The sequence below is a fragment of the Propithecus coquereli genome, unplaced genomic scaffold (assembly GCF_000956105.1).
Source record: "Propithecus coquereli isolate 6110/MARCELLA unplaced genomic scaffold, Pcoq_1.0 Scaffold67, whole genome shotgun sequence".
Classification (NCBI taxonomy): Eukaryota; Metazoa; Chordata; class Mammalia; order Primates; family Indriidae; genus Propithecus; species Propithecus coquereli.
The window spans coordinates 9,451,673-9,470,986 of record NW_012152729.1 but is presented as its reverse complement, the minus strand read 5'-3'; the positions used below and the strand labels follow the sequence as shown (position 1 = coordinate 9,470,986).

Below are 19,314 nucleotides of genomic sequence, written 5' to 3'. Positions count from 1 at the left end.
TAAGTAACTGGAGAAATTCCTTAATATCTCTGAGTCTCTGATTTTTCTTCTGCGACATAGTGATAGTACTTACCCCATAATTTTCTTTTATTACAGATGATCATTAAAGAAGATAATGCATGTAAAATATTTAATCAATCAAAGTAAATAGCCAATCACTTCTATGACGATGACAACTACTACCACTACTACAACCACTAAGACTACATTATTGCTGTAATATGCAAGGCTATGGAGAAGTAGGGCAACAATTTGCTTCCACTGCTTAACACAGGACAGAGCAGCACAGCCACTCCACTGAGAGGGCTTTGGCCAGGAAGGGGGGGTCGTTCTTTAAATTTGGTAGCTGCCACAAATGGACATCAAACAATGGAACATGCTGATGACTTTCCCAAATTCCCCTCAAAGGAAGAATCAGGAACCAAACTGACCTAATGTGTGTGTGTGTCTATGTATTTTCCTCTAGGGCTTCCTGCCACCATCATGCTTTCTACTAGGTTTTTCTTTGTCAGCCAAAGGGGTTTATAACACATTGAGATATACAAAAGTGAATGATACTCAAGTACTAAGAGGAGTTACATGCTATGAAAATTCTGACAACTTGATTCTTTCACAAAATTCAAAGGGCACAGATCTCACAACTAACCCTGGATAACCTCCTCACCATTCCTTTCCCTTCAAGCCCGTACTCTCCTTGACCCTTTTGTTGCATTCCAAGAGTTCTGTGTTTGAAATCCTCCTGCATTCTTCTTTGGGGGTGCAGGCTCTCTTTCTTCCCAGTGCAGTGACTTCCCTCTTTTCCTTCACATTATCTCTCAAAATAGAACTTTCCTCCTCCTCTTCCCCTCATGCCTCTTCTCAGACAACGCTGCCGCGTGATCCCCGCTTCATCAGGTCGGTGTCTGTGCAAGCATGTCATCAGCAATAGGCACGACACTTGTGCCTCCTTTTCTCTCTTGCTTATAATCACTGATTTTAGTTATTGTGTTCTTTCTTTTTATGTTTTCCAAAAAATGTATTTGCACTAATGCAGGCAGTGCATTTCATCTCCCATTCGTGGACCTAAGAGGGCACGTGGCACAGAAAAACAATCCTGGGCTCCATTGGAAGTGATGTAGCTAAGTAACTGACAAGGAGTGAGTCCTTCACTCCACAAGTGTTTAGCGAGCACCTACTGCATATGAAACAGCATTTCAAGTACTAAGGATACAGTGGAGAAGACAGGCAAGAAAGATAACGTCACAATCTTTACATTCTGAGTGTAAAAGCGTGGGAGTGTGTTACAAGGTGCAGAGCTGCATGAAACGAGGCGACCAGGCTCTCACTGGCTTTCTGTTCTCCAGCTTTTGCATTTGAAAAGGAAAGAGTAATACTTATTTGCAAGAAGAAAAAGGAGAAAGGTGTACATAATCTGCAGGAGCCATTCATTATCAGTGGTTCTTATGCACACATTTTATACTTAGCCCAGGCCATTTGTGGAAGTTGTGATCCAGGTAGAATTATGCCCCAGGATAGAGAGGAAAGCGTAAGGGGAATGGGTCCCTCTGTCCCTCCAGGACAGAGATAATTAGACTTGTATAAACAAGATGCCAATCTGACCTTTCTAGGAGGCAAACTGGAGGCAAAACATCTTTCACTTTTTAGAAAGTGAAATAGATGTTCTAGTTAATAGAGAGTTGTTATACAGAGGGTTAGTAAGAGTAGGTTGTTATAGATCTATTGTACCTTTAGTGACACTTGTCAAACTATGTCAGAGCACTGTTTCTTCAAATACATTAAGTGGTTTATGCTTTGTATTCTTTATATTAAAGTTAAAAACTCTATAACAAATACATAATCTTTTTTTTTCCTTCTCCGGATTTTTAAAAATTATATGACTCTTTCCCTTGTCTTTCACATTCTGATTCTTATCAGCTTCTTCTCACTCTTCCTTCTCTGTGGGTTGCTGTATGTACTCTTCCTTTTAATGTCTTTGTTCCAATAAATTTAAGAAAAGATAGATATTATGGGAATACATATTTGGTATGTGAATGCATGAATGAATGGATATTGAAGTTTAGTCTTCTCTGTCTGCTTTCTCTAATTCAATTCAATAGACCCTCATTAATTAGCTCCTATTTGGCAAGCATTAAAGCATAGAGTTTTTTGGTGGGGAGGGTTCTGAATAAGATTCTCAGCACCAAAGACTGGCCCTCAAACTCTTTTTTTTTTCCTTGAGACAAGTTCTCACTCTACGGCCCACGTCAGAGTGCAGGGGCACAACCATATTTCACTCAAACTCCTAGGCTAATGTGATCCTCCTGCCTCACCTCCCAAATAGCTGGGACTACAGGTACATGCCACCAAGCCTGGCTAATTTTTCTTATTCTTTTTAGAGACAAAGTCTTGCTATGTTGCCCAGGCTGGTCTCGAAAATATGGCCTTGAGTGATTCTTCCACCTCAGCCTCCTGAGTTGCTTGGATCACAGGCATGAGCCACCACACTTGGCCCCTAAACTCTTAGTCATTCACAGTAATTGCAGAACCTGTAGTTTATCTGTTTATATTTTCTGTGCTTCTTATAATGCAAAGAGTACAAGCCACTGGTTGATTTCTGAAAAGCCTGCAGCTCCTACTTGCACATGATGTTTTATGCCATGTAGTGCTGAACAAAATACCATTTTAGAAGTAACCTCTGTATGTGAACAGAACTGCGACATATGTAAGAAAAGTCATGTGATACAGAGAAAATTGTGGGGCTAGGACAAAGGCATAAATGTGCCTTCAAATCTGACATTTATGTTTTGTAACTTTGAATAAGTCACTAATCCTTTCTCATCACGATTTCCCTGACGTGTTAAATGAAGAACACTAATCTTTTGTCACTAAGATGATGAAGGGATTAAATCAGGGAAATACACGTAAAGTTGCCTGAAAGATATAACTTTCCTACTCCTTCAAAGTACAGCATAATAAGTGACTTACTCAAAGTCACATTGCTGGTAAAAGATGTTGGAATCCAGAATTTTCTAACTCCAATTCCAGTAGTTCTCTCCTTAAGCAACAGTGGGTTTTTTTTGCTCATTCTAACAACCAAAGAACACATCAAAATGTATTGTGTCACCGACAGAGGTAGATTGCACTGATGATTACCAAAATCCTTAACTTTTTTTTCTTTTCTCTGTTGCCAGGAATTGTTGCCAAGTGATGGTTCCAAAGGGGTCCAAAGATAAGAGGACGTTGTTGACTCTTTCTAAACCTATCACTCATTCTTCCTAGAGCTGCTTGTCTGATCAGTCCATGTTCCCGAAGTGTGAAGTCAGTTCTGTTGGTTTTGTTTTCTATATTTAGAGGCAAATAAAATATTATAAGCTTCACAGTCTTCATGTATGTACATGATCTGATATTTGATGAGGAAATTCTAGAACATCCATTTTCTCCAGTGTAAGTGGACAATATAATATCCAAAGAAATCCAATGTGAGGGAATCAGGAAGCTGATAAGTCAATCAACTCTTCTTTCTTCCTCAGTGGTTTTTCATACTTGTGCTAACTCTGTCAAAATTACTCCAAACTTAACTCTGATTTCTTAGCAAACCCATAGCAGGGCAAGAGAAGCAAGACCACATTATCGTCTTCCACCCTCTTTAATTCCCCATCTTGGCATAAGGTTAGATAATGTGATTCAAAATTAATGACCATAGAGAGAGAATTTCTAATGAGATAGGCACTGTGCTATCTCTATATCTTGGAGATATAGAGATAACTGAGGTACCGTTCTCTGGCCTGGGACAGTTCACAATGCAAAAGATGAGGCAAGTGTGAGCAACAACTGCTAAAATACAAACTCATCCCCTCCTATTGTGGCCCTTGCTATCATGTTTGGCATCACTCTATCATAATATATATCATACCAAATTTGTTTTTTATATGTGCTTTTGTTATATCTGCATCAACCTTGCCTGCCCCTCCCTGTCAAAATTTGCTAAAGCTTTAAGCATCCTTTTTTCCATAAAAAGTATTCTTGCTCCAGTCTTTCCCACCCCAAAATATGTGATGAATATCTTGTGTACTCCCTTGAGCATTTTGATAAATACCACAATACCAGATAAACAGGCTTTCCATCATTCCGTGTTGTAAAAGGACGGTACTAAACTTAGCACCTGTACACCTGTTACATCCCAGGTGCACACCACGGTCAGTGTGGCCATGAGCCAGTCACTTTACTTCTTTGAGTCTCTCTTCCTTTGCAAAAACGGCATTGGGATGTCGCTTCTCAAATGTCAAGGTATTAGCGAGGCTTCCCTTACCAGCCTTTACAAGATAATAACCACTCCCTTCTGGCACTTCTACTCTTCCTTACCCAGCCATCAAAATCTCTGCCCACATGCATTCTAGTGGGAGCAGATAGACAATAAACACACTGACTTTATTTTGGTTATTGATGTTTACTCAGCCCCTAGACCAATACCTGACACATAACAGCCTCTCGGTAAATTTTAATATTTTTAATGATTCAATACATATTTTCCTCCATGAGCTTGTTAGAAATTGCTATGGTTTGAATGTTTGTTCCCTCCTCAACTCCTATGAAAATTTATTTGCCATTATAGCAGCATTAAGAGGCAGGACCTTTAAGAGGTGATTAGGCCATGAGAGCTCTACCCCAGTGTGTGGATTAATGCCATTACCACAAGAGTGGGTTCCTTATAAAAAGACTAATTTCACCCCCTTTTGTCTCTCACCCTCCCTTTGCCCTCTTGTCATGTGATGCCTTATGATGCAGCAACAAAGCCATTGCCAGATGTCGGCACCATGATCTTGGACTTCCCAGGTTCCAGAACTGTGAGAAAATAAATTTCTGTTTATTGTAAATTTCCCAGACTGTGGTATTCTGTTATAGCAGCACACAAATGACTAAGATGGAAATTCTATATAAAAATAAACATATACAAGTGATGATGATTTGCAGACTTCTCCTGAAGATGCATAGAGAATTAGAGCTGACTTTTCTCACCTCTTTTCCCTAAAATCTCTGGCCATGGAATACTTAAGAGCCGGAGCAGTACTGCCCTACTTAACAGGGAGCTGCAAGGTGTAATTAATTTATGCCTTTGAAACATTCTGAATACCTTAGAATCAAATTACTGTTGTGCTTATTCTCACTCTTACATAAATATTTGCACATGTGAAAATTCAGCACCTTGACATTTATTGAAATAGTTGCATGGAAAAATGAGGCAAATTGACTCAGAGACAGGTGTTGGTAGTCAGCACAGAGGAAAACGGCCCATTGTCAACGCAATGACTACAAGTGGTGAAGCAATATGTAGAAACGTGGACCACCAGGGAGTGGGTGGGTTGAGGGGTGACTCTAAAATGCCACTTCCTGGTCAGCTGCTTCTGGGTCTGAATGCACAGCCTGGGCCCTCTGGTCCTATAATCTAGGGCTGGTCCTATAATCTAGCTTCACCAAGCTAATAAGGAAGGTTTTTGTTTTGGATATTAAAAGTGAACAAGACTCAATTTTCCACCCAAATTCTTTTACAAGCCAATGACCTATGTTACCAATAAGTTTTAGTTCCAGTGTGACCCAGAATTGAGAAATGCAGAATTTGAGGGAGTAATAATTGGGCTAATGCCCTTTAATGAAAATTCTAACTTTGGCAGGTAAGGGAACTCACGTCGTTGCATGGAAACTCGGTATTGGACACTCTGAATATCTCAACTTGAATCCAATACGAGCTCTGGAAAGTAGGTATGATTATTTGACCTTAAGATATAAAGAAATAGGATCTCAGAAATATATAATATCTCAGTCAAGGTCATGCAACTAGGAAATGTTGGGGACAGAAGTTAAACCTGACCCTGACTCTAGAGTTCACATTCAGGACTTCATACATTGTGTTGTTTCCCCTGAAATTCTAACCCACATTGTCACCACCTTGAATCCCTTTCTCCCGGAAATTATGACCACTCAGAGGCTTCACTTTGTTAAAAATAGATGTTTACATGTAACACAGAGCTTTTGTTTGTCTTGCTTCCTTTCAGCAAATTTTTCAGTTACTGTAGCTGACAGTCTTCAATAACTTTTCCAGCGTGTAGGAGGCATATTACTTTAGAGTTCATGCAAAATGTAAATAAGACAAATCCCATTTTTAAATGTGTTTTTCCCCAAGTCTGTTTTCAAGGTTATAGAAAATAATGTCATCTCAGAATAGATTCCATTACGATGATTTCAATATTTGATTATTGCGATTTGGTATAACTGGTGGATAGCAAATGGAACGTGGTGGGTGGGGGTGGGTTATTTCCTTCTAAGTATTGCACCCAAACTAAAGAAATGTTACATAAAGTGAGAAAAAGCATGCAACTGGCATGACATTTATAATCATTTTCTCAATACCTGATCATTAGCAATCTCTTGTGCAGTTATGCCATAAGGAAAAGACATTTAAATATACGACTTTGTAAAGTTCGTAAATCTGGTTGTTAAGAATGGTACTCTGATATTGGGTCAGATCTAAACTCAAATGACTTAACTAAAGTCATAGAGAGAGAGCAAAGAATTAACTTTGTGGGGCTGTTTCTTTCCTTGCCCCATTTGCTAAGGAGAATCTAAGAACCAGCAAGGTTCATTCCCGGCCCTCTCAATTACTAAATGTTTTACCAGCCGTATCGTCTGAGGCCTTGCACATAGTATCTTCTATAATTACTATTTGTGTCTGGGGTTGCGAATTTATTTTATGCTGAGAATGAGGGCAAGAAAATGAAATTCGTAGTTTGCTTCATTATGTAAATACTGTCATTTTAAAATTTATAGCTCATGAATGTATTTGTTCATAAATAGCACAATTAGGCAATCTCAATTCCTGACTTTAAGAGATCTGCAGGTGTCGGGTTGCGAAGGTGGCTTCTAAAATAGATAATACCACAGCAACAATACTAAAGTTAATGGGATGGAAAGGAAAGTTCCAATAGTGCTTCGTCACACACAATAAAACTTTACTGCACATCAAAACTACTTTTAAAGAAATTCTCTAGATATTAAAAAAAATCTATCTAATTATGGCTGTGCTTACATTCACCAACCAGTTCAACTCTGTTAACCTTATGAACACTATAATCACTAATTTACTGAATTTCAAATTTCTGATCCTTGTGGTCATATAAAACTGCCTAGCTCATAATAAAATTATCACGCTTAAAATTCTAAATGGCAAATTACACATAATCACAAATTGTAAAATGACTCCAGTATAATTCTTAAATCATTGTTTTTAGTTTTTTCTTTGTTCTTTGTTTTATTTATATAGTAATATGCTCCTTAGTTTACGCCCATGAGAACTCAAAAATTGTGTCTTTTTATTTGTTCTATACAATACCAGGCACATAGGAATGTGAAAAATTTACTTATTCTACAGTTATTTATTTTAAAAATATGGGTAGAAATAAACATTCATTTTCATATTGTAACTACATAATTGTCTAACTGTAAAAAAAAAAAATAAGCCTACAGACCAGTAGTTAAAATTTCCTTTAAATTAGAATTTTGCTGTAAGTGGAAAATCTCATAGGTTTTTAAAGAATGAAGAACTGATTCTTTTGGGACTATTCTTTACATGTAGTTACATTTTGGACTCCCCTACCCAACATTTCTCAATCATCCATATCCAGATGAATCTAAACTAATTATACTGGTTATTCAAGAATATTTCATTAATTTTTCCACTTCCTTGCATGAAATCCAACCCAATCATTCAAAAAATAATAATAATAATATATAATAACAATAAATAAACTTATCTCATTGCCTTACATGTTTCCTTTGTGGCACTTTGGACAAAAAACAAGAAACATGCAGTTGATGTAATTTTGTCATAATTGTTTATGATGACATGTCTCCAGTTCTTTAAGGTCCGTGAAATCAGGTCTATGTCTACCCCCTCCATCATTTTGTTCCTGAGAGTGGAAGTATCTATTTACTTAAGTGAATATGAACACTAATCTAAACGAGGGCATCAAACTATTTAGAGTGAGTTTTGTTTCTAAATTCATTGACTTTTCATTACTTTCTTTCCTCTAATCTTCTTCATTTGTAGATAGAAGCCTACCACAGTAGAGTATGAAATCAGACAGATGTGATCTAACTTTTACTACCTGGATACTTTTCAGAAGTTAATTTTCCCACAGACTTTGTTTCCTTATATGCAAAGTGAGGATCATAACACCCACTCCACATAGTTACTAAGAAAAGTATTAAAATGGCAGAAAGTAGGTGATAAATAAATGGTAACTTCCATTTTCAGAACAAAACTGTAATAGATTGGGATACTCAGAGTTATATTCTACTGCCGTGAATAAGAAGTCATTGCTTCTGGAGAGAAGAAGGGACACAAAGTATCTAAAGAAGATACATGGATGTTGTGGGCTATTCTTATGTAGAATCTATGGGCACATCCTTATGTCCCTGGTCTGCTATCCACAATGTCATAGTTACTGTTCCCAAATAATCAGATACTATTATATACCAAACATGACATGAAATATATTCTCAGTTACTAGGAAGCATCGATTTTTGAAATCTAGACTCTCCTGGGATCTGAAATTAACTACATCTAACTCCTTCGGAAGAAGCCCATTTTCTAACTAGGTTCATTCTCGATTTAATTGTTTGTTGATTCAATCATAACATATTACTTGAACAATTATCATGAGGCAGGCACAGTGGTAGGCACTAGTTAGGATCTCTGTTCTTACGGTAGAAACTATTTTTTAAAAAGTCTTTCTCAAAAAGCGAATTTATGGTCTCCTGTTTTAGCCCGGAGGAAATTATTTCATAGAAATGTTTCTGGAATTTGACTTTACAAGGAAACGGAGTATTTACCTCCTCTTTCTCCTCTACCCTTCTAACAGATTCCTACTCATGAATCAGAACCTATCTCAGATACCACTTTTGGCTTAAAAAAATGGTCTCCAATGTTAATTAACGCCTTTCTCTGTGCTTCCAATAACTATATGTGTGTTTATGTGCACATAATATTTAACTCTGTTAAATAAAACATTAGATAATCCTTCTTTTTGGAAGCTGTATCTAAAGTTACCTTTGCTACAACAGTTAATTATTGAGCACTGTGGATTTTTGAGGAATATATTCAACATAGTCTTAAGTGCTGGGCATGCAGATTTAGGTCATAGGAATAGAAAGGAGGGAACTACCCCAATAAGTACAAAAGGTTATTATATATGTATATATATATATATATATATCTTTCCATCTATTTATCAATCTGTATCTATCATCTATCTATACACACACATTTTTGAGTATACAAGGTGTTGTAGCAAATTTACATCTCTTGAATATTGGTTAATCTTTGATACTCAGGTAAACATGCTTCCCTTTGTTATCAATGAAAAGAAACTTTTGTCTTTCTTCACCAACTCATTTTGAACTAGCTCAAATGAAACTCAGAACTAGATTTTGAAGGGGAGAAATAACATTGCTATAGGAATAGAAAATACTATTTAATACTGCAGAGACATGATACAGAGTAAGCTGGGAAAAGAACCGGATATGGTCACACTGGATGGATATTATTGGGGAAAACATTTTTGCTTTTGCTTCCCAAAGCACCACAGTGGACAGCATCTGTTGAGGTGTCTGTGTGGTTCATAGTCTTTGTGTTCACCATGCACAGAGACCTTGGTTTCTCCCAATATACATTCCTGTGACTCTAGCTATGGTCGGCACTGGACAGCTCCCTGTGAACTTATAAATGGTTTGTCCAAAAGTATAGGCAACATGACAGCCACACTATTTTGAGCTTACCCAAACATTTAACGGTTCTACGTGCTTGGGATGAGGGCATTATTTTTAATAATCATAAAACAATTAATATGACCACAGCACTTAACCTACTTCATTTCCCACAGGAGATACTAAGCAGCAAAATGAATAATTGTTAAGTCAACATGTGCAAGCAGCCAGCTGTCACATTCATTGGCATATGAGGACTTAATAGTCATTAAACTGGAGAAGGATGGCATTTTGTTGGGGACACATATCTGTACATATTAAGCAGAGAAATATTATAAATTTAAAATTAAATTTTGTCATCATTATCATCATCATTTAGTTTGAGTATTTCAAACAACTCAGTGAAATGTAAATCTAGGTACAGGTCAAATTACTCACTTTAGATTCTAATTATTCACTCATCAATTTATTCATCCATTGATTTCTCCAACACATATTTATTGTGAGCTATATGTATCAAGCATTTGTCACCTGTCTGACCTTGGCCATATCATTTAATCTCAAGGATCCTCATAATTTTCATTTTTAATAAGATATTTTAAAATAGCTATTTTGCCTGGTATAGGTATTAAATAAGAGCACAAAGACACCAACCAGTGGCACATAGTTTGTTGCTGCCTACAATTTTTATTCATTGTCCACTAGCGGTTCTTATATCTGAAATATAAAGAACACGAGAAAGGCAATTGTCTTTCTCCACACTTTTGTCCTAAACCAAGCATAGAATCACACAGTGACACTTTTTTCCTCCTGGTTAGTTGTTCTGAATGTGTGTGCTATATTTGAGAGGAATGTCTCTCTGCCTATCTTCTTTCTTTAAAAAGTATAGAAATCTGTGCACTTTACTGTGTAAAAAAAAAAGGAAATTAGATGAAGAATACATTAGGAGGATATCCCCACAGGTGACATAATCACTCTTTGACTTTCTCCCAAATCCTCCTGTGTATTGACTGGCTTTGTGCCTGATTTATCCAGGGAAATCTCCTGTTCTACACCAGGAGAATGAGAAGGGACCCCACATGTTACAGAAGCAATTACTCCTGCGCCCTCCCCATACCTGGCCACCCATTTCATGCGAGGGGATTCTTTGGAGGCGTGTGTGATTTTTAAAAGTGAGTCATCTTTGCGATAGGTGGAGATACCTCATCTTTTGATCAGCACTTGGCATGGACAGATTTCCTTGGTTCCCTGTGATGTGACTGTCTCAGGCAATGGTAAAGCCAAATCCCTGTAACTCCTGCCTTTCAAACTTTCAACTTTATTTTTTTTTCTTTTCTTTATTGTTTTAAAATTTTATTTCAGAGTATTACAGGGGCACAAACACTTTGGTGACATACAGAATTTGCCTTTGCACTGCCCGAGTTACAGCTACAAGCATGCCCATCCTCTAGATTGCGTGCACCACATCCTTTAGGTGTGAATTTCCCCATCCCATCCCTCCCCCCGCACCTGCCTGACATCCTATGAATGTTACTTCCCATATATGCACATTAGTGTTGATCGATTAGTACCAATTTAATGGTGAGTACATGTGGTGTTTGTCTTTCCATTCTTGTGATACTTCACTTAGAAGAATAGGGTCCAGCTCCATCTAGGATGACACAACAGGTAGTTCACCATTTTTTATGGCTGAGCAATACTCCATGGTGTGTGTGTGTGTGTGTGTGTGTGTGTGTGTGTGTGTGTGTGTTTTATGAATCCACTCATGTATTGATGGGCACTTGGGTTGTTTCCACATCTTTGCAATTGTGAATTGTGCTGCTATAAATATTTGAGTGCAGATGTCTTTTTTATAGAATGTCTTTTTTTCCTTTGGGTAGATGCCCAGTAGTGGGACTGCTGGATCAAATGGTAGCTCTACTTTTAATTCTTTGAGGTATCTCCATACTACTTTCCATAGAAGTTGTACTAGTTTGTTGTCCCACCAGCAGGGTTCAACTTTAAATCCAGCAGTTTTAATAGAAAAGGGGGGTTTGTATTTAAGATGGCCGAAGTACGTTTCTACCTACTATCAGTGCACTAGCTCTAGGTTGTTTTAAGTGTAAATATCCTATCAACAATATCACATTTTGTTTCATTCAATACAGGTAAAAATAGTAAAATTAATAATATTAAAGATTTTCTTGGCCTGGTGCGGTGGCTCATGCATGTATTCCTAGCCCTTTGGGAGGCTGAGGCAGGGGGATTGCTGGAGGCCAGGAGTTCGAGACCAGCCTGAGCAAGAGTGAGACCCCATCTCTACAAAAAATAGAAAAATTAGCAGAGCATTAGTGGCACATGCCTGAATTTCCAGCTACTCGGGAGGCTGAGGTAGGAGTTGAATGAGCTATGATGATGCAAATGCACTCTAGCCCAGGTGACAGAGCGAGAACCTATCTCCAAAAAAAAAAAAAAAAAAATATTCTTACTTTATGAAGATCAAAAGAAAAAGTTGGAGCATAGATATTTTTCAACATCAAGAATACTTTAAAACAGTATTATCGTCAGTGTTATTGAAAAGTGGATACTTAGTCACAAGAGGTCAAAGCCACTCATCCAAAATCACACAGAAATTAGTAGAAAGGTTTGGATTTCTAAATTCTAGCCTTAGTTTATTGTATACAGACAAATATCTTCAAGTAAAAATTCTTCTGATACCCTTGAGGAAGTGAAAACTATTTAATTTCTCAATATCACCCTGATCGCTAATTTATTTTTTGCCCTGACCACATATCCCTTTGATTTGCTCTTGCTATAAGACCTTATTTAACAGTTCTCTTTACCTCACATCCTGCATTTGTTAACCTGCCATCAGTTTTTCAGAACATCTTCTCACTACTCTAAAAAGGACTTTCTTGATCTCCATACAAGTTTGCATAGTTGTCATTCTCTTCCATCCTTTTATCGTGAACCCTACATCATGTAGTATTTATCATATACGACATTTCACCCCTAGTGCCTAAAACATGACAGCATGTAGATGTCGACTGAATATCAAAAAGTGTGAAATATGAAGATGTTCCCACCCATCTATATACATTTCAGCATTTTGGGCCTGCCTGAGATTATCTGAATTCTTCATCTCAAAGGTTTGCATTAAGCAAATTCTTTAGCTAGTCCCCGTGGTGGTAGAAATGATAATCTATGCAATCCTGATTAAAAAGAGACCCTGTGTGTTTGCAATTTATCACTTTGACTCAGAAGGCATAAAAATGACTCAATTCCATGAAGGCATTCCAAGAAGACACCATGTGTTATCTTGATTTTTCTAAAAGAGAACCATTCATTACCTGGATTTTTTTTTTCCCAAGGAGTATTTTTTACTTAGCTCATTTTTACAGGTTCCACTGAGACAAATGTTATTTGTATCCAACGAAGAAAGATGGTCTTGGTTTCAGAAAAAAAAGGTCAATGAATTAACTTAGTTTATTTTTAAGCAGGTCATTTTTCATGCTCTTGCTTGCCTAGAGCAAAGTTTAGACTATCCCGAAACTTTACCTTGGTTTCTTTAGATAATTAAGCATTTGTTATTCACTTTCCTTGCATTTTATTTAGACTTTCCATCTTCAATCACCTAAGTTGGACTGCAACTCTTTTTTCATCGCTGTCCTCAAATTACTGCCTTTTAAATAAATGCCACATTTCTTCCTGTCTATACCCAAAATGTTATAAGCAAACATATATTAGGGGTGACAAGGAGAGGAAAACAAAAAAATATGTATTTTTAGAATACAAATAAGCTACATTCAGCCTTTTGAAGTACAACAATGAAAGCTATTCATAATAATGACAATTCATTTTATGATGGCTATAGGCTCACATCTTCTCTGACATCTCACTGCCTCCTGCACCTATGGAGAAAGAAGGACTGAGCCTGCTTCCAAGTTCTACAGGTTTCTTTCCAAACCAATGACATCCCCTGGCATGAACTACACTGGCTTGGAAGTCAAGTGGAGATACAAGAGAATGTCTTAAAATTGGGGTCTGAAATCAGACAGATTCACTCAATCTTGCTTCAAACACCTTAGACAACAAACGTATCAAGTCAGACTCTCTGTTCTCTCTTCAGCAAAACTGAGATGACATTAATACCTACCTCAAAATAGAGTGTGGCATAAATTAAATTAAATTTGCTAATGCACGTGAACCCAATCAGCACAATGCCAAGAACATAACAAGTGTTCAATAAATGAGGTTGGCATTCTTTATGTTCTTGTTGTTTTTATTCTTCCTGTTGTTACAATTTGACAGAGAAATCCATCTAAAGGTGGGGAACACATTTATTCTCTCTGAAATGAAGTTCATTCATTTGCAAAATGGAGATAAAAATTCTTCCCTCTACAGTTTGGTTCAGTGCTCTGTCACACCTAGAAGACTATACAAACATAATAATTTTTCCATTTATTGTTACTGTTTACTTTTAGTAGTAGTAATAGTGGTGCTATACAGTGACCCCTGGAAAGACATCAATAACCATTCCTTCCTTGTATAGCAGCCCCTGGACCTTTCTATCTCCTTAAGTGATTTTCTAGAAGTAAATCTGAGCAAGAGTTTATTATATTCTCAAGGCTCATTTTTGCAAGTACCAGAATAGCATTGTGTTGCCTAGACACTTAAAACATAGTCTGAGATTTGGAAATGGCATGAATGTTATGAATTTCAAACAAAAAAAATCATATCTGAGGTTAATATGGTGTCTTTCCATCAGAAAAACAGAAGGAGTATATACTGGAAACCAAGTTGTATTCACCAGCTGGTTCCTCTCCTATCTTCTGCATTAATTATGGAAAACTTTTCTCTTTTTTTCTATTAATTCTTTCTTCCTTCCTCCTTCTTTCTGTCTTTGCTTTCTTCCTCCTTTCTTTGCTTCCTTCCCTCTCTCCATCCCTCCTTCCTTCCAAAGTACTTATTGAAAGACTTCTAGGAGCCAGACACTTCCAGGCATAAGGATGCAAAATCAACAGATGAGACAAGCCCTGTTCTTTCCTGGACCATACGCTCTATCTTGGGAACTGACTTAAAAATTATATAAAGAAATCAGTAAACAAGATAATTACTGATTTTGTTAAGCTCAAAGGAGAGAAAATAAACAGAACAAATGGCATATCTGTCTGTGGTCTTAAACCGATAACCAAAACAAGAGAAGGAGCTTTCCCCAATATGTTATAGCAACAGAAAATAGTTCCATAAAGTGGGAATGTAACAAGCAGGAGACAGCAGAGCTTATGCCTTCCAAAGTCCAGAGTTCTGTTCTTAGCATTCTTGGGAGGAAAAAAGAAATACATAAATGATTTATCTATCTCTCATGGTCTGGATTCTTTTCCTTATTGAAAATATTCTAGCATCAAGGATGGGCTGACAGTGGTGAATGGGTAATCTTTTTTATAAAGATCATGAACATGATCACATTATGTAGCCTGTTGAGGAAATGTTCGTTGGTACAGTTTTGATCATTCTAGCTACAGATCTGGTCCTGGCTGCTATGATCAGAATCCTGGTATAAAAAGGAACTGGAGGATGACTCCTTATAAGTATAATGTCCACTGGTATTCGGCCAGCAATTTCTGACCCAGGTATGCTGAGTTACCTCCTGAAATCATGGACAGAGAGTCACCTTGTTAGACACTCTCAGAGGCATACGGTCGTACGTAATGAATCTGCTCATCCCTGGTATTGTCTTTATATTGCTAGAATTTGAATTCCTGGATCAAAACTAGTTGACATTCTCAATGTTTTGATACGTAGCATGCATTTTTAAAATCAATGTACCTATGATTACTCATACTATCAGTTAATTCACCAAGCACTTGCTAATCCTGCATATGATAGTTTTGAACATCACATTTGCTGATTTGATGGGGTAAGAAGTTGTTTTCTCTTTTGCATTGATACACATGTCGTGAAAGCCACAGAAGCCACTATTGGATTTCCCTGCCAAGGAGTGTAGTTAGCTGAGATGCTACAGCTGAAGTGCCTTCAAGATTAGTCTCAGGATTCAAGCCAGACTCTGGTCTCCCCAGGACATCATGGCCAGTGACTGAGCATGGTGGGTTTGTGAAAGCCTGATCATTTATGTGCAACATGAGACTACTTTAGGGTAATCTTTGTTCTGGGGATCCCATGGGTTTGTCCAAGACGTTGTCAGATCTGCATTGCCTTATCCTACTTTCTCTCCTCTTTCCTAGCATGGGTATCATATCTGCACCTAATCTGAAGGACTTCCCTGCCCAAGCCCACTTCCTGCCTCTTTTATCTTTCATATTCATAAACCAGTAAGTCACTTGTACTCCTAAATCTGTCTCAGCGTCTACTTCCCAAAGGACCCAACTGATACACATCTTTGGTCACTAGACAGAGTAGTTAGTTTCCATATGCTTGTAGAATTAAAAATTCAAATATTCAATGTTCTTTATACATTTTTCTATATTTTTCTAATACAAAAATTTTAAACAATGTTCTCGAGCTGTTTCTACACAGCTTTTATAGCCTCCTCTAAAACACACATACACACTCATATAAGACTCAAAAATTGTTTGAAAAAGAGAGAGAAGTCCTCAGAGATAGAGTCAAATTTAGATTCTGTGGAAACAACGAACACTTTCTGCTTTCATTCGAACACACTCAAGTGTAATTATGCGGGCATGTACACAAAAATGTTTATACTTCACTCATACATATTTATGTTTCAGCTAAAGAACTTAGGCTGACTCTTTATTGGTTATTGAATTTAGCTTCCATTTCCATTTGCATTGTGTCTACTTTAGTTAAAAACCTCAACTTCATTCACCCAACATTTATTAAGCAACAACTATGTGAATTCTTCAAGTATCATTTCTCCCCATTACTTTATCCACAATAGTGCCTGAATCAATGTTGTAAAATATAAAAGCAGACAATTTTATATCTGTCAACTTGGAAATAATAAAACTAAAATGGATGTGTGCTGAGCTAGATACTCATGCTGGGTAGAAAAGTAAATATTAAATATTGCTGAAAATATTTAATAAGCGAATGGCAATACATATCAAGGAGACTTAAAACTGCCCAAATCTTATAACTCAGAAGGGGGCTTTTATTATCTATATCTCATAGTAATTTATTCCTACAATACAAATTATTTAAATGGTATTGCCATGCTTTCTTTATTTATGTTGAAAAAAAAAATCTGCTTTCCAAAATGGATTGTGAGATACTTGCAAGCTAAGACTACCCATTGTGATTTTTTTTTCCTCCCTATATTTAATTCAGAGCCTGGCACATAGTGAATGCTCAATGGATATATGCCAGATTAATATCTATATTGCACTGGGAATACAAACCAAAAAACCCAAGTGAACAAGGAGCAAGGAGCCAAGAAGCAGAGGAGAACCCCATTCAACCTCACATAGGCTGTTGACACATGTCTGTCTTAAAGAATCCCCTGTACCATAACTATTGGATATGAAAAGTGAAGTTCAGAGAATTCTGACAGCAGCTTTGAAATTAAGAACCTGGGTGTGAGTCTCAACTCTCCTCCCAACTCTGCCACTATATCTTTGGCCAAGGAATAGGATATCTCCAGATTATTTTCCCCCTTAAAGCCCAGAGCTCACCACCTGCTCTGCCCTTCCCCAGGGTCGTCAAGGTGCACAAATGAGATACAGTTTAAGACAATCTTCTTTCTTGGCTGAGGAAGGATATATAACTATACCCATAATTAATGCATTTTATAAGAGTTCTTTCCTGTTTCAAAAATCTAAATTCAATTTTAAGGCATGACCTATTTATATATAAATGTATTTTTTTCTCACTATTAAATGCATGAGGGTTTTACTCTTTGAATTAAAGAAAAGCAAAGAAAGGCCTTAAATTTTTAATTTAGTTAATAATTGACTTCATGGTAAGTCATGGAAATTTATTTCAATAGTGCTGAACACTCATGAATCAAAGAAATAATAATATATGTATATGTGCCCATATATTGAATTTTTCTCTTTGGAAATTTGTAGACAAAACTACCAGATATGTAAGAAAAATACATAAAAAAGAAATTGGTTTTAGTATTAATTGTTCTTAATAATAATGTTTAAAATTAATAACATTATTTTTAATGATAATTTTTAAATGAGCTACAACAAAACTCCATAGGATTTACAACAGTCTGACAAAATAGATTTATTCTCTTAATATATTGTTAAATAAAAAAATTAAAAATATTCATCTTCATTTACAGAAACTTACTCTTATAAAATTAATGTCCAAATAAGTAAAAGAAAAAGGTGTTTTTGTTTGTTCGCTTTCTAGATAATTTATTTCATGGTTTATAAAATAATCTGTACCAGGAGATCACAGGGTATTGGTCAGGTTTAATATTGGTCATAACAATACCTTCATAAGAGCTTTAATAAGTAGATATCAGTATTGTGTTTTCCAATGAGAAATCTGGTAGCAATGTAATAATATCTAACATGCATTGAATGATTACCATGCACTGCATGTTTGATATTTATTAATATTTATTTCTTCATCTGATTTTCATCATAACATCACAAGGTAAGTCCCATACCCATTTTATAGATGTGCAAATGGAAACTTGGAAATATATATAAATGTCACTTGTTAAGCATTGCATAGTCAATAAGTAATTGAATTTATGCTTAAACCTGATATTTAAGCCTGTCATATATAAGCACATTTTCCCCTTTATTCCAGGATGAAAAATGATGTTAAGCCATCTGTTAAATAGATGATCTTCTTCAAAGGCTGTACAATTTGTTTTAATCTGTATCAAAATGATCGTCTAGCTTACCATGTACCTCACATTGCACATTCAAACGTTATTGCTATAGACAGTGAAATACTTAACCCTGACATTTCATAATCCAAGTCCCAAGAAAAGTGTTTCCCTGAAGCAAAAACATGGTAAATAGAATTCAAAATGTAGGCCACATACCTGTTTCGGGCTCAATGGAAAAATAAGGCTGTCCTTCCAAGATACTGTAAACCAACTTTGCACTGTTTCCATAAACTGGATCATCAGCATCTGTGGCTGTTACATTAGTGACAGATGTACCTAATAAAAAAAGAGAAAAGAAGATAATAATTAATGCATTATTCTTTGATAAAAGCTAAATTTTGCCAAGCATATCATACAGAAATCTGTGTGTAGAGGGGAACAAGAGGGAAAGAAATCTCTTTAAAAATATGGAGATAGACTGCTGTGTCATAACTTCAACTACAATCAAGTCTTTTAAAAGAAAGAGTATCGCTAGGTTGGAGTACTATATTAGATGGCCCCTTTAGTGCCTGTATTGTTTAAGATTTCTTTGTACCTTTCATTTTAAAGATATCTATTAGATTCATGTGGGCTTGGAGAATATGCAAAGGAATTGTATCAAAGCAATATGAATCATGAGGTTAATAATATAATATAGCATGTAGCATTTAAGTCTTGCAAAAGCACAACTGAATGTACCTGGAAAAACCAGCTGCTAAAATTAAATGCTGTACAGAAATATCAAAAGAATATTTTATTGCAATCTTATTTAATTCTTCAGA

The 19,314-nt window shown here is 36.4% G+C and overlaps 1 protein-coding gene across 1 annotated transcript in view; it reads right to left on the bottom strand.

The window, feature by feature from the left end:
- CDH8 (cadherin 8, type 2) overlaps positions 1 to 19,314 on the bottom strand; it is a 392,490-nt gene that overhangs the window by 194,146 nt on the left and 179,030 nt on the right. The window contains exon 3 of the mRNA XM_012660463.1: positions 18,710 to 18,829. Within this exon, the coding sequence (XP_012515917.1) occupies positions 18,710 to 18,829 (120 nt within the window). The remainder of the gene's footprint in view (positions 1 to 18,709; positions 18,830 to 19,314) is intronic.